Genomic DNA, 14138 nt, shown 5'->3' with positions numbered 1-14138 from the left:
CATACCAAAGTACAAGAGTCAGGAAGGACCTGTCTTGACTTTTCCACCTTTTCCTTGTTCTCCAATTTATCAATCTGATGTGCTTGACCCAAATCCTGATGGACCTCACTTTGACAGTCTTTTGTGTTATCCACAACATTGGTCTCCATAAACTCTCCATTTGCCATTTTCTCCTCTCCTTCTTTTAGCACATCTTCCAACCGCTGCATCCCTGGTGGGATTTCCGTCCAATCAGGTGCCACTGGGTGAGGCCTGATTCCATGGATGCAATGGGATCCAAGCACTGACAAACTGCAAACGGGATTTGCACGTATTTTCTCTTTCTCTCTTGTTGCAAACACGTGTATAATTGGACCCTCTCCTGTGGAACGAGGAGGAAGAGACACAACAAATCAGTCATTCTACTCTCATCAGGAAAGAGACAGGTTGCCCTGCTCGGTGTTCACACCTGGCACCTGAGAATAAAGCTCGTGATGTCGGGCTCTGGAGTTCAAGTCTCATATATACTAATAAAAGACAATGTGTGTGAGTGTGTGTGTGTGTGTGTGTGTGTGTGTGTGTGTGTGTGTGTGTGTGTGTGTGTGTGTGTGTGTGTGTGTGTGTGTGTTTCTTCCATAACTCCAAAACCGTGAAACATAGCAGCCTGAAGCTTTGCATGCACACAAAGAAAACTCCAAGGAAGTGCAAAAGTGAAAATTGGATGTTTGGGTTAATTAAAACACCCCTTTTGAAAATCATTAACAGCCTTATTTAATTATGTCCTTCATCTGGAGATCCTTGGCCACCTTGCTCTCTGGGGTCTTCAGGTGTTTCCTGGCTTACCTCGCTGGGGTCTGAAGCCGCCATGTTTTTTGGCCTGCTCAGACCGCAACAATTTTGTAACGAAAAAGTTTTTTTTGTTTCCACTTTTCTCACTCATATTATCGAATGCCTGTTCATCGTAGCTACGAATCGCTGGGTACATTGCAATGCTTGTAAACGCCCGGAGATGTCAGTGTTCGTTGCTTTATTTCATTTCCGCACAAGCGATCACTACGAGTATCTCTTAAACCTTGGTTTTTCAAACCCGGGGGCGCGACCCCAAGTGGGGTCGCCGAGCAAATTTTGTGGGGTCGCGGGTGTCCGCTTGAAGCAAAATACAATTGCCTATTTTCAATCGGTGTTCGCTTTTACGGGATGTAATATAAACGGTTCGTTCAAAGTATGAGAACCGGCGCAACATAACGCTTGGAATGGGATCAAGCCGATGCGCAGGCTCGCTGAAGGACGGTTCATTTTGGTGGGAAATTAGTGGTTTGATCCACGGCCTCTCAGACTCAGACTCTGACTCTATCATTAACGTCTATTCACGTCTCCACATACGACTCGAGACCTTATTTGTGATGGCAGCACCGGCCACCAGCAAATCTCGAGAATGTTCTTACCAGGATAAATTTCTGGACCTTGGATTTTACTACGTGGTGGATAAAAGTGGGGCACAGAGGCCTCAGTGTGTGATTTGTTTCGAAGTGCTTTCTACGGAGTCTATGAAACAAAATAAGTTGCAGAGGCATTTGTCTACAAAACATGCGCCTTATCAAGGTAAGGAGAGAGCGTTCTTTGAGAGGAAACTTGTTGCACTCAAGAATACGCGTCTTGACAGAGAGAGGGTACATGCCATCAGACCAATTCTCGGGCATTAGAGGCCTCGTATCGAGTGTTGCTCCATGTTGCCAAGACTAAAAAGCCTCACTCCATTGCGGAGGAACTCGTGCTGCCATGTGCAAAGGACATGGTATCTCTGATGGTTGGGGAGGAAGCGGCAAAGAAATTGACAGTTATACCCCTCTCTGACAACACCATCCAACGCAGAATTGAAGATATGAGTCTGGACGAAACGGCTCAGGTCGTATAGAAGATCAAGGAATCGCCATGGCACGCCATACAGTTGGACGAGTCCACTGATATCGCATCGTACATGCAACTCATCGTCTGGGTCCGCTTCATCAAGGCTGATAACTTTGTCGATGAGCCTCTGCTCATCAAACCATTGGAGGCCACCACCAAAGGCGAGGACATTTTTGGGAAAGTAGAGCAGTTTTATCGTGACCATGATCTGGACTTCGGAAAGTTGCTCGGTTCTACAACAGATGGCACGCCAGCAATGTTAGGAGTGCATTCTGGATTCAAGGCTAAATTGCTTGAGGTGGCTCCTCAGACCTCTATGGGACACTGCATGATTCACCGTGAAGCGCTCGCCTCTCGTACTTTGCCAGAAACCTTGCAGAGCGTGCTCTCAGAAGTCGTAAAAATGGTGAATCACATCAAATCGAGCGCCCTCAACACTAGGTTATTCAGGCTATTCTGCCAGGAGATGGACGCCGACCATAAGAATTTACTATTCTACACTCAAGTCAGATGGTTATCTCGAGGAAACCTTCTTCTGCGCGTTTACGAGCTCAAAGATGAACTGAAGGAGTTCCTATGCACACAAGGGAAAACAGCATGGGAGGCGTTGCTCGAGTCGGACTCTTGGCTGTCAGAACTGTGCTATGTCGTTGACATCTTTGATTGTCTCAATGTCCTCAACCACTCCCTCCAAGGCAAAGAAGCCAACCTCATGATTTTTCACGACAAAATGAGCGGATTTCTGGCGACTCAAAATTACTGGCAGACAAAGCAGCTGTTAAGCACTTAAGCCTTTTCCCCCGTCTGGTGGAGCATCTAACGACCTGCCAGTACGATGATACTAAGCTCGACAGTCTTTCTGGGGAGATAGCACGTCACCTTCGTCGCTCATTGAACAGTTCGAGCACTATTTCCCTGAGCTGGATGTGCAGTCCTTTTCTGTGGTTCAGGACCCTTTCACGGCTCCACTGGACTCGATTGCTGATGAAGATGATACAGCACAGGAAGAGCTTGTACAGCTCCAGCAGGATTCAGGAGCGCAGGCTCTTGCGCGAACGAATTTGTTGTTGACATTCTGGTGCAAAATGCTGCCGTCGTACCCGACCCTGTCACGGCGCGCCATTAAGGTTATCATGCCATATCCTTCATCATACTTTTGTGAGCAGTCGTTCTCCACCATGGTGGTGATTTAAACAAAGTAAAGAAATCGCCTAGAAATGGAGCATGATATGATCCTGGCATTGTCATCTACTTCTCCACGAATAGAGAAGTTGGTTTCTGAAAAACAGGATCATCCTTCTCACTGATGTATCTAAATGTCATTCGGACTAAACTTCTGAAACATTCAACTGTAATATTTGGATACTGTCGGCTATTCTCCGTTTACTCGTTGATGAAAACATGACGATGGTGAATAAAGTAAACAGTAAATGTTATTGTGTCAAATGAAATCTTATCTTCTATATTATGAATTGGGTTTTGAATCTTTTGGGTCGCGCGATGTGGAGAGGTTCTGAAATTGGGTCGCCACAAAAAAGTTTGAAAACCACTGTCTTAAACCGAGCAGAATTACAACAGCTCGACACCGCGGGACCCAACAAAGGCAGAAACGTAAGTCTAATTGATGTGAGATTGAAAGCACGTGCACCTTTTCCCAAAACGAACAACCAAGCAGCTTGGAGGTTTCTCACCAAGTGGCTTAAGCATTCAAGCAAGCACTCCAACGAAGCAGTTGATAAGAAACGTCTCCCTTGGCACGCAATTGGCAATCACCGAACCATCATATTAAACATACACCTCCCGAAGACAAAATTAACACTTTTCGAGGAGTCGGAACTGCTTGCAAGTTCCATTCTGGAGTTTAAATTTTGTAATTCTTAACTTAACAAATACTCGTGCCGATCGCACATGGGCAGAAATGAAATAAAACAACGAACGTTGACGTCTCCGGACGTTTATAAGCATTGCAATGTACCCAGCGATCCGTAGCTGCGATGATAACATGAGTGAGGAAAGTAGTGGGGAAACTTAGCAAAGCAATTGTGCATTTTGTGAGGAAAGCACCAAATTTGGCACACTGGTAGCCTATCATATTATGAACACATTTGGATATTGGGCCATCTCAAAATTTTTGATGGCAGTGGAAAATGGCTGCCACAGCCATCAGCGGCTGAATTTGAGATGGCCCAACATCCAAACCTGTTCATAATATGATAGGCTACTAGTGTGCCAAATTTGGTGCTTTCCTCACAAAATGCACAATTGTTATGCTATATTTAGCTAAGTTGCCCCACTAAAGTGAAAACAACAACTTTATCGTTGCGAAATCGTTGCGGCCTGTTCCAAGTCAAGGCATGGTTGAGCAGGCCAAAAAAAACATGGCGGCTTCAGATCCAAGAGAGGTAACCCAGGAAACGCCTGAAGACCCCAGAGAGCAAGGTGGCCGAGGATCGCCTGATGAAGGACATAATTAAATATGGCAGTTAATTATCTTCAAAAGGGGTGTTTTAATTACCCCAAAACATCCAATTTTCACTCTTGCACTTCCTTGGAGTTTTTTTGTGTGCATGCAAAGCTTCAGGCTGCTTGGTTTCATGGTTTTGGAGTTATGGAACACACACACACACACACACACACACTCTCTCTTGCCTTTTATTCGTATAGATTATGTCGATTTGTCCGTCGTCCCCCAAATTCTTGTAGTTTACGTAAAGTCACCCCTGTGTCTCCCAATATCCCTCATGGATTTGATTATATAATCAACCGTCATGTCGTAGTCGAGCGCAGGGCGCAGAGTAATCACTCAAATGACCCCAGTCCGAGGCACACCTATCCACGCAAAGCTCGTTAATGAATACATTCCCGTATTCACAATCATCATCAGGTAAATAGGTGTGACGGTTAACAACTCTCACCTTGTCCTGCGAGAACAACCAACAATGCAGGAACACGCCGTCGCCGACACTCACCTGCAAACAGGAATTCCCTTTCAAAAGCGAGAGCGGAAACAGGAGCACGGAGAATAAGGCGCTCGCAGGATGCCATGAGTGGTGATGAGTTTGAGTGTGAGTGCGAGTGTGCGTGTGGAGAAAGAAAGGGGGCTCGGACCTTGCATGGTTCGATGAGTAACGCTCGCGACCAATGGACTAGAGGGACGCAGCCAATGACGAGCGAGCTTGTTGCCGTGAGTGGGCGTGGCCTTCGTGTGGGACTAGCGGAGCTAGGCCGTTGGTGAGTTTCCGGCACTGCCCGGCTCTTCATCGGCCTCCCTTGTGGGTGGTTGTTTTTTTTTTTGGTTGTTTTTGCGAAGGTAAAGGTCGAGTGTTATTCCGAAGAACTCGAGCCATGGCGGCGGATGGAGGGCGTCGGCAGTTCTGGCGTCGTGGAGCTTCCCGTCTTCCTGGCAGGTGACGTGGAGTGTTATTTGGGGCCTTTAGTTTATAAATCGAGAAAAAGGTCGGATACGTTTTTCCGTTTGGTGATCGTTTTTCTTATCGCGGGTTCTCCAATGTCTATTCCCTGTCGTCCCGGTAGTATCCAACAAGTGTACGGCGCCCAGCACCCTCCGTTCGACCCGACGTCCGTGCACAGGTCGGTGAAGTTGGTCGTTTAGCCGAAGCGCCCCGACATAAGCTCTTTATTAATCACCCCGGGTCTCTCAAGATCTTCTGAAGCACCTCGTCCGACCTATTGCTGCCTCACACGTGTTTGGTGCTCTTGTGTTGCAGCATCCAAGTCGGTGCGTCGGCCGCTGCCGGTGCGGATGGACGACGAGGCCAAAGAGAAGGAGGAGTAATGGCTTCAGGCTTTGGTGCTGGAGTAAGTGCCATGGTGACCGGAGATCGAGGAGGTGCGGGGTCGGGCAACAACCGGCCAAGAAAGGCCACATCCTTCCAGGAGTTTGCGAAGGACACAAGCGACGCCTGGGACTTGGACGTTTCTGAAGCTGAGCTGCTGGCACTGGCGACCCGCAGCCTTGCGTCTGACGTTGTCAGGGCAACTGCAAACGAGGTTCTGCAGAAGCATCGGGGAGGTCGTGCTAGTGGTGGTGGTGGTGGTAGTGGTGGCGGCAAGATAAAAAAATGTTCTGAGGACAGGGCTTCGTCCTCGGCATACTCAGAACAGGAGCAAGATGCGGCAGACTGCAAGTTGCCTTCAGAAGGAGACTGGAGGCTGGTGAAGTCTCTTAGTGAAGCTCAACTCAGTTCTGGTGAGAAGAATGTTTTTATTTATACGGTACCTTGCTCTGGAAGATCATAAACCACGTCTTAAACTTCAACGTACGACAAAACTAATTAATACTTCTGCATTGCCATTAATAACTGAGCTGACTTGTAGCCTTGCCGTTAGCTGTCAATACCTGGTGTTGGCTTCGTGGTTAGGGTGGTGGCTTGGGATCCTTGGGTCCTGTGTTCAAGTCCAGTTGGCCGCCGAATTAAAAATACACCAGGAGGTTGACTCAGCCTGTCATCCTTCCAAGGTCAGCAAAATGAGTACCAGTGTACTGCTAAGGGGGACACTGCATCAGCGGCATAGCCGCGTCCCAACCAATGATGCAACCAGCAGCCACAGGCTGCACTCGATAGACAGAGACAGAGACAGAGACAGAGCTGTCAATGCAAGTCGATGGATGGAATTAACAGAACGTTCATCGGGGAATGCCAACCACCATGGGAAGCAAGAATCTGACGTTTTGGGTGTTCACCCTTCGTCGGCTTTAAACGTCAGCTCTTTTAACTCCCATGGCAGTTAGCATACGCGGATCAACTTCCCATTGTTTTCATCCGTCATCGTACCTGTTCGCCTATGCAGAATGCCGCTTACCTTCGCGAGCAGGACGAGTGAAGGACAGGACGAGAAACCGGCAAAACTATTCTCTCTCTTCGATGACAATTGTTAATTGTCTCAAAGCAGCACTGGTGGTGGTCGTCAGGGTAGCTATCATTTCTTGAAGCGCGACTGTGTCACTGATGTAGTGCCCCTCTACCAGTACACAAACTGGAACTGGTACTCATTTTGCCGACCTCGGAAGGATGACAGGCTGAGTCGACCCCCTGGTGTATTAATTCAGCGGCCGACGGGGATTGAACTCAGGACCCGAGGATCCCAAGCCGCCACCCAAACCACTAAGCTAACACTAGGCTTATTGATCTGACATAAGGTTATTATGTTACCTGATGGTAGGTTACTTGCTGTTTATGCTTACCAGGCGCAATGCTGCTGTTAAGCGAATAGTTGTGGCGTCTAGAGATCTTGTGATTCTTCCTACTGCACTCGATCCAGTGGTTCATTGTCACACATCAAATGGGAAATCCTCTTTCTGTGCCTCATGCGAAACTATCATCTCACATTGAACAATCCTCGGCACGTTAACAAAAAGGGTCCTCATTTTGCTGCACATGGATCTAGAATGTCACTCGGGAGAGCACATAACTCCGCCAGGCTGAACGGTTCATATTTTGCATCTCACAAATCGGCCGGATCTTTGCGTCCGGACTTAACTAAAATTTAATCGGCTTGTTCTTATCACCTACCCAAATCGTTCACCAAGTTTCATCCAAACTTGTCGACAACCTTTTGAAATATATATATATATATATATATATATATATATATATATATATATATATATATATATATATATATATATATATATATATATATATATATATATATATATATATATATATATATGAGCCTGGTGTTGGCGCAGTGGTTAGGGCAGCGGCTTGGGATCCAAGAGGTCCTGAGTTCGAGCCCCGTTGGGCCACTGAATTAATACACCAGGGGGTTGACTCAGCCTGTCATCCTTCCGAGGTCGGCGAAATGAGTACCAGTATACTGGGCCGGTGTATACCCCGGTTAAAATAGGTGTACCTTATCCCTGTGTCGTAAGAGGCGACCAGGGTTGCGTCAGGAAGGGCATCCGGCGTAAAACATGTGCCAAATCACTATGCGGATCATACGGATGATCCGCTGTGGCGACCCCTAACGGGAGCAGCCGAAAGAAGAAGAAGAAGATATATATATATATATATATATATATATATATATATATATATATATATATATAATATATAGTATTTTTTGACTGTCTCAATGGTGCAGAATCGCTTTAAAAATGCTTGCATCTAGATCTTCATCAAAATTGAATCAATTTGTCCTTGTCACACAACCAACCTGTCCGCCAAGTTTTGTCTGAATCCGTCCATAACCTTTTGAGATATCCTGCTCACAAACAGGGATGAATAAATAACCACAATGCACCTTTGTTGGCGGAGGTAACAATCCTCGGCCCATGAACAAAACGTATCCTCATTTTGCTCCACATGGAATAAGAATACATCTTGGCCGATAACGTGTGGTCAACAGTTAGAGTCTCATTCTTCCCCAGGAACTGGCGGACGGATCTCCGTATGTGCGCATTGTCATGTTAGATGCTCTTTGTTACGTGCAACACCGGCGGATGGTGTTTGTGAACATTTCAAAACAAATATGGGACGTTCTGTTCACCGTTTATTCCTCAAGAACCGAACCGTGATGCATGAGTTGTTATTGGGTCGACTCTAGTTTTTCCTTTCTCTATGATGATGCAGTGTCCTTGTTGACTTTGTGCTTTTTTTTGTTTGATTTCATTTTCTCATCATGTGTTTGAGCTACATTTCTAGTTTGTAAGTGAGATTCCTTGACAACGACACTGCTCGGCCCCTCTGGTCGTGATGAAAACAGCCTGTGATGGTTCTTAACTTTTAAATTCGTTGCCACCTGTCACTCACACAGCATGATAGTATTAGTTTTGTGTGTATTTCATCATTGCATCCCAACATGCATTTGCTGTGTCACACAGTGATTGAAAAAAGGGATCTGATGGAGATATTTAAGATGATGAAGGGTGTAGGCAGATGAGTATTTCAGCAGAATGCACAGTGATTGGAGTAGTGGTTGTCACCTTAGAATAAAGAAGAGGACTTGGGATGGTAATAAAGTAGGGGGTCATTGACTCAAAGTAGTGATTGTATGGAATATTCTCCCTGGAGAGGTAGTGGCAGAACAAACAGTAGATAGGTTTATATTGGAATATGATAGGTACTGTAAGGCATTGTGGACAGAGAGGTACATTGACACTGGCAGGACTGGCAAGTAACTCAGGTATACATGGATGATTGTTTACATAACTTGAGTATAGATGAGTGATTGTGTACATCACTTGGGTATAGATGGGTAATTGTGTACATCACTTGGGTATAGATGGGTGATTGTGTACATAACGTGGGTATAGATGGGTAATTGTGTACATCACTTGGGTATAGATGGGTAATTGTGTACATCACTTGGGTATAGATGGGTAATTGTGTACATCACTTGGGTATAGATGGGTAATTGTGTACATCACTTGGGTATAGATGGGTGATTGTGTACATAACGTGGGTATAGATGGGTAATTGTTTACGTAACGTGGATATAGATGAGTGATTGTGTACATCATGTGGGTATAGATGAGTGATTGTGTACATCACTTGGGTATATAATATAGATGGGTAATTGTTTTTACATCACTTGTGTAGAGATGGGTGATTGTTTACATCACTTGGGTATAGATGGGTGATTGTTTTCATAATGGGGGTATAGATGGGTGATTGTTTACATCACTTAGGTATAGATGGGTGATTGTGCACATAACGTGGGTATAGATGGGTGATTGTGTAGATAGCGTGGGTATAGATGAGTGATTGTGCACATAAGGTGGGTATAGTTGAGTGATTGTTCACATCACTTGTGTAGAGATGAGTGATTGTTTTCATAACGGGGGTATAGATGGGTGATTGTTTACATCACTTAGGTATAGATGGGTGATTGTGCACATAATGTGGGTATAGATGGGTGATTGTGCACATAACGTGGGTATAGATGGGTGATTGTGCACATAACGTGGGTATAGATGGGTGATTGTGTTCATAACGTGGGTATAGATGAGTGATTGTGTTCATAACGTGGGTATAGATGGGTGATTGTGTTGATAATGTGGGGATAGATGGGTGATTGTGTACATAACGTGGGTATAGATGGGGGATTGTGTACATAACGTGGGTATAGATGAGTGATTGTGCACATAATGTGGGTATAGATGAGTGATTGTGCACATAATGTGGGTATAGATGGGTGATTGTGCACATAACGTGGGTATAGATGGGTGATTGTGTACATAAGGTGGGTATAGATGGGTGATTGTGTACATAAGGTGGGTATAGATGGGTTATTGTGTAGATCGTGTGGGTATAGATGGGTGATTGTTTATATAACGTGGGTCTAGTTGGGTGATTATTTACATAACATGGGTGATTGTGTTCATAACGTGGGTATAGATGAGTGATTGTGTACATAATGTGGGTATAGATGAGTGATTGTGTACATAAGGTGGGTATAGATGGGTGATTGTGTACATAAGGTGGGTATAGATGGGTTATTGTGTAGATCGTGTGGGTATAGATGGGTGATTGTTTATATAACGTGGGTCAAGTTGGGTGATTATTTACATAACGTGGGTATAGATGGGTGATTGTGTTCATAACGTGGGTATAGATCGGTGATTGTGTTCATAATGTGGGGATAGATGAGTGATTGTGCACATAACGTGGGTATAGATGGGTAATTGTGCACATAATGTGGGTATAGATGGGTGATTGTATAGATAGCGTGGGTATAGATGAGTGATTGTGCACATAACTTGGGTATACATGGGTGATTGTGTACATAACGTGGGTATAGATGAGTGATTGTGTACATAATGTGGGTATAGATGGGTGATTGTGTACATAAGGTGGGTATAGATGGGTGATTGTTTACATAACATGGGTGTCGATGGGTGATTGTGTTCATAACGTGGGTATAGATGGGTGATTGTGTTCATAATGTGGGGATAGATGGGTGATTGTGTACATAACGGGGGCATAGATGAGTGATTGTGCACATAACGTGGGTATAGATGGGTAATTGTGCACATAATGTGGGTATAGATGGGTGATTGTGTCGATAGCGTGGGTATAGATGAGTGATTGTTCACATAACGTGGGTATAGATGAGTGATTGTGTAGATAGCGTGGGTATAGATGAGTGATTGTGTACATAATGTGGGTATAGATGAGTGATTGTGTACATAAGGTGGGTATAGATGGGTGATTGTGTCGATAGCGTGGGTATAGATGAGTGATTGTGCACATAACGTGGGTATAGATGAGTGATTGTGTACATAACGTGGGTATAGATGGGTAATTGTGTCGATAGCGTGGGTATAGATGAGTGATTGTGTACATAACGTGGGTATAGATGAGTGATTGTGTACATAACGTGGGTATAGATGAGTGATTGTGTACATAACGTGGGTATAGATGGGTGATTGTGTACATAACGGGGGTATAGATGGGTGATTGTGCACATAACGTGGGTATAGATGGGTGATTGTGTAGATAGCGTGGGTATAGATGAGTGATTGTGCACATAACGTGGGTATAGATGGGTGATTGTGTACATAAGGTGAGTATAGATGGGTGATTGTGTAGATCGTGTGGGTATAGATGAGTGATTGTGTACATAACGTGGGTATAGATGGGTGATTGTGTAGATAACGTGGGTATAGATGGGTGATTGTGTTCATAACGTGGGTATAGATGAGTGATTGTGTACATAAGGTGGGTATAGATGGGTGATTGTGTAGATAGCGTGGGTATAGATGAGTGATTGTGTACATAACGTCGGTATAGATGGGTGATTGTGCACATAACGTGGGTATAGATGAGTGATTGTGTACATAACGTGGGTATAGATGGGTGATTGTGTAGATAGCGTGGGTATAGATGAGTGATTGTGTACATAATGTGGGTATAGATGAGTGATTGTGTACATAAGGTGGGTATAGATGGGTGATTGTGTCGATAGCGTGGGTATAGATGAGTGATTGTGCACATAACGTGGGTATAGATGAGTGATTGTGTACATAACGTGGGTATAGATGGGTAATTGTGTCGATAGCGTGGGTATAGATGAGTGATTGTGTACATAACGTGGGTATAGATGAGTGATTGTGTACATAACGTGGGTATAGATGGGTGATTGTGTACATAACGGGGGTATAGATGGGTGATTGTGCACATAACGTGGGTGTAGATGGGTGATTGTGTAGATAGCGTGGGTATAGATGAGTGATTGTGCACATAACGTGGGTATAGATGGGTGATTGTGTACATAAGGTGAGTATAGATGGGTGATTGTGTAGATCGTGTGGGTATAGATGAGTGATTGTGTACATAACGTGGGTATAGATGGGTGATTGTGCACATAACGTGGGTATAGATGGGTGATTGTGTTCATAACGTGGGTATAGATGAGTGATTGTGTACATAAGGTGGGTATAGATGGGTGATTGTGTCGATAGCGTGGGTATAGATGAGTGATTGTGCACATAACGTGGGTATAGATGAGTGATTGTGTACATAACGTGGGTATAGATGGGTAATTGTGTCGATAGCGTGGGTATAGATGAGTGATTGTGTACATAACGTGGGTATAGATGAGTGATTGTGCACATAACGTGGGTATAGATGAGTGATTGTGTACATAACGTGGGTATAGATGAGTGATTGTGTACATAACATGGGTATAGATGGGTGATTGTGTACATAACGGGGGTATAGATGGGTGATTGTGCACATAACGTGGGTATAGATGGGTGATTGTGTAGATAGCGTGGGTATAGATGAGTGATTGTGTACATAATGTGGGTGTAGATGAGTGATTGTGTACATAAGGTGGGTATAGATGGGTGATTGTGTCGATAGCGTGGGTATAGATGAGTGATTGTGCACATAACGTGGGTATAGATGGGTGATTGTGTACATAAGGTGAGTATAGATGGGTGATTGTGTAGATCGTGTGGGTATAGATGGGTGATTCTTTACATAACGTGGGTCTAGATGGGTGATTATTTACATAACAATGGTGTAAATGGGTGATTGTGTTCATTACGTGGGTATAGATGGGTGATTGTGTAGATAGCGTGGGTACAGATGAGTGATTGTGCACATAACGTGGGTATAGATGAGTGATTGTGTACATAACGTGGGTATAGATGAGTGATTGTGTATAGATGGGTGATTGTGTACATAAGGTGGGTATAGATGGGTTATTGTGTAGATCGTGTGGGTATAGATGGGTGATTGTTTATATAACGTGGGTCTAGTTGGGTGATTATTTACATAACATGGGTGTAGATGGGTGATTGTGTTCATAACGTGGGTATAGATGGGTGATTGTGTTCATAATGTGGGGATAGATGGGTGATTGTGTACATAACGGGGGCATAGATGAGTGATTGTGCACATAACGTGGGTATAGATGGGTAATTGTGCACATAATGTGGGTATAGATGGGTGATTGTGCACATAACGTGGGTATAGATGGGTGATTGTATAGATAGCGTGGGTATAGATGAGTGATTGTGCACATAACTTGGGTATACATGGGTGATTGTTTACATAATGTGGGTATCGATGGGTGATTGTTTACATAATGTGGGTATCGATGGGTGATTGTTTACATAATGTGGGTATCGATGGGTGATTTACATAACGTGGGTCTAGATGGGTGATTGTTTACATAACGTGGGTATAGATGAGTGATTGTTTACACAACGTGGGTATAGATGAGTGATTGTTTACATGACGTGGGTATAGATGGGTGATTGTTTACATGACGTGGGTATAGATGGGTGATTATTTACATAACATGGGTATAGATGGGTGATTGTGTACATAACGGGGGTATAGATGGGTGATTGTTTACCTCACTTAGGTATAGATGGGTAATTGTGCACATAATGTGGGTATAGATGGGTGATTGTGCACATAACGTGGGTATAGATGGGTGATTGTGTAGATAGCGTGGGTATAGATGAGTGATTGTGTACATAATGTGGGTATAGATCAGTGATTGTGTACATAAAGTGGGTATAGATGGGTGATTGTGTCGATAGCGTGGGTATAGATGAGTGATTGTACACATAACGTGGGTATAGATGGGTGATTGTGTACATAAGGTGAGTATAGATGGGTGATTGTGTAGATCGTGTGGGTATAGATGAGTGATTGTGCACATAACGTGGGTATAGATGGGTGATTGTTTACATAACGTGGGTATAGATGAGTGATTGTGTACATAACGTGGGTATAGATGAGTGATTGTGTATAGATGGGTGATTG

At 44.3% G+C, this 14138-nt stretch overlaps 2 protein-coding genes across 6 annotated transcripts in view; one reads left to right on the top strand and one right to left on the bottom strand.

The window, feature by feature from the left end:
* WDR6 (WD repeat domain 6) overlaps positions 1 to 5041 on the bottom strand; it is a 37417-nt gene extending 32376 nt beyond the window's left edge. Inside the window, exons 1-3 of one of the 4 annotated variants that reach the window (XM_085863518.1) lie at positions 4996 to 5017; positions 4803 to 4856; positions 1 to 361 (exon numbers count right to left, since the gene is read on the bottom strand). The exon at positions 1 to 361 is cut by the window's left edge and continues 161 nt beyond it. In XM_085863518.1, coding sequence (XP_085719644.1) covers positions 1 to 361; positions 4803 to 4856; positions 4996 to 5002 — 422 coding nt within the window. In that variant the 5' untranslated portion in view covers positions 5003 to 5017. Of the gene's footprint in view, positions 362 to 4802 lie in introns of all 4 variants that reach the window. The other 3 variants (XM_085863516.1, XM_085863519.1, XM_085863517.1) reach the window with 3 other exon arrangements.
* Positions 5042 to 5084: 43 nt separating this feature from the next.
* TBC1D22B (TBC1 domain family member 22B) overlaps positions 5085 to 14138 on the top strand; it is a 59367-nt gene continuing 50313 nt past the window's right edge. Inside the window, exons 1-3 of one of the 2 annotated variants that reach the window (XM_085863524.1) lie at positions 5085 to 5294; positions 5422 to 5478; positions 5616 to 6097. In XM_085863524.1, the coding sequence (XP_085719650.1) occupies positions 5233 to 5294; positions 5422 to 5478; positions 5616 to 6097 (601 nt within the window). In that variant the 5' untranslated portion in view covers positions 5085 to 5232. The remainder of the gene's footprint in view (positions 5295 to 5421; positions 5479 to 5615; positions 6098 to 14138) is intronic. The other variant, XM_085863525.1, reaches the window with a different exon arrangement.

This window comes from Eptatretus burgeri, chromosome 18 (assembly GCF_056783735.1).
Source record: "Eptatretus burgeri isolate ZD-2024b chromosome 18, Ebu_testis_v1, whole genome shotgun sequence".
In the NCBI taxonomy this organism is placed as follows: domain Eukaryota; kingdom Metazoa; phylum Chordata; class Myxini; order Myxiniformes; family Myxinidae; genus Eptatretus; species Eptatretus burgeri.
The sequence above is the reverse complement of the archived record's forward strand: the minus strand, read 5'-3'. Positions and strand labels throughout refer to the sequence as shown.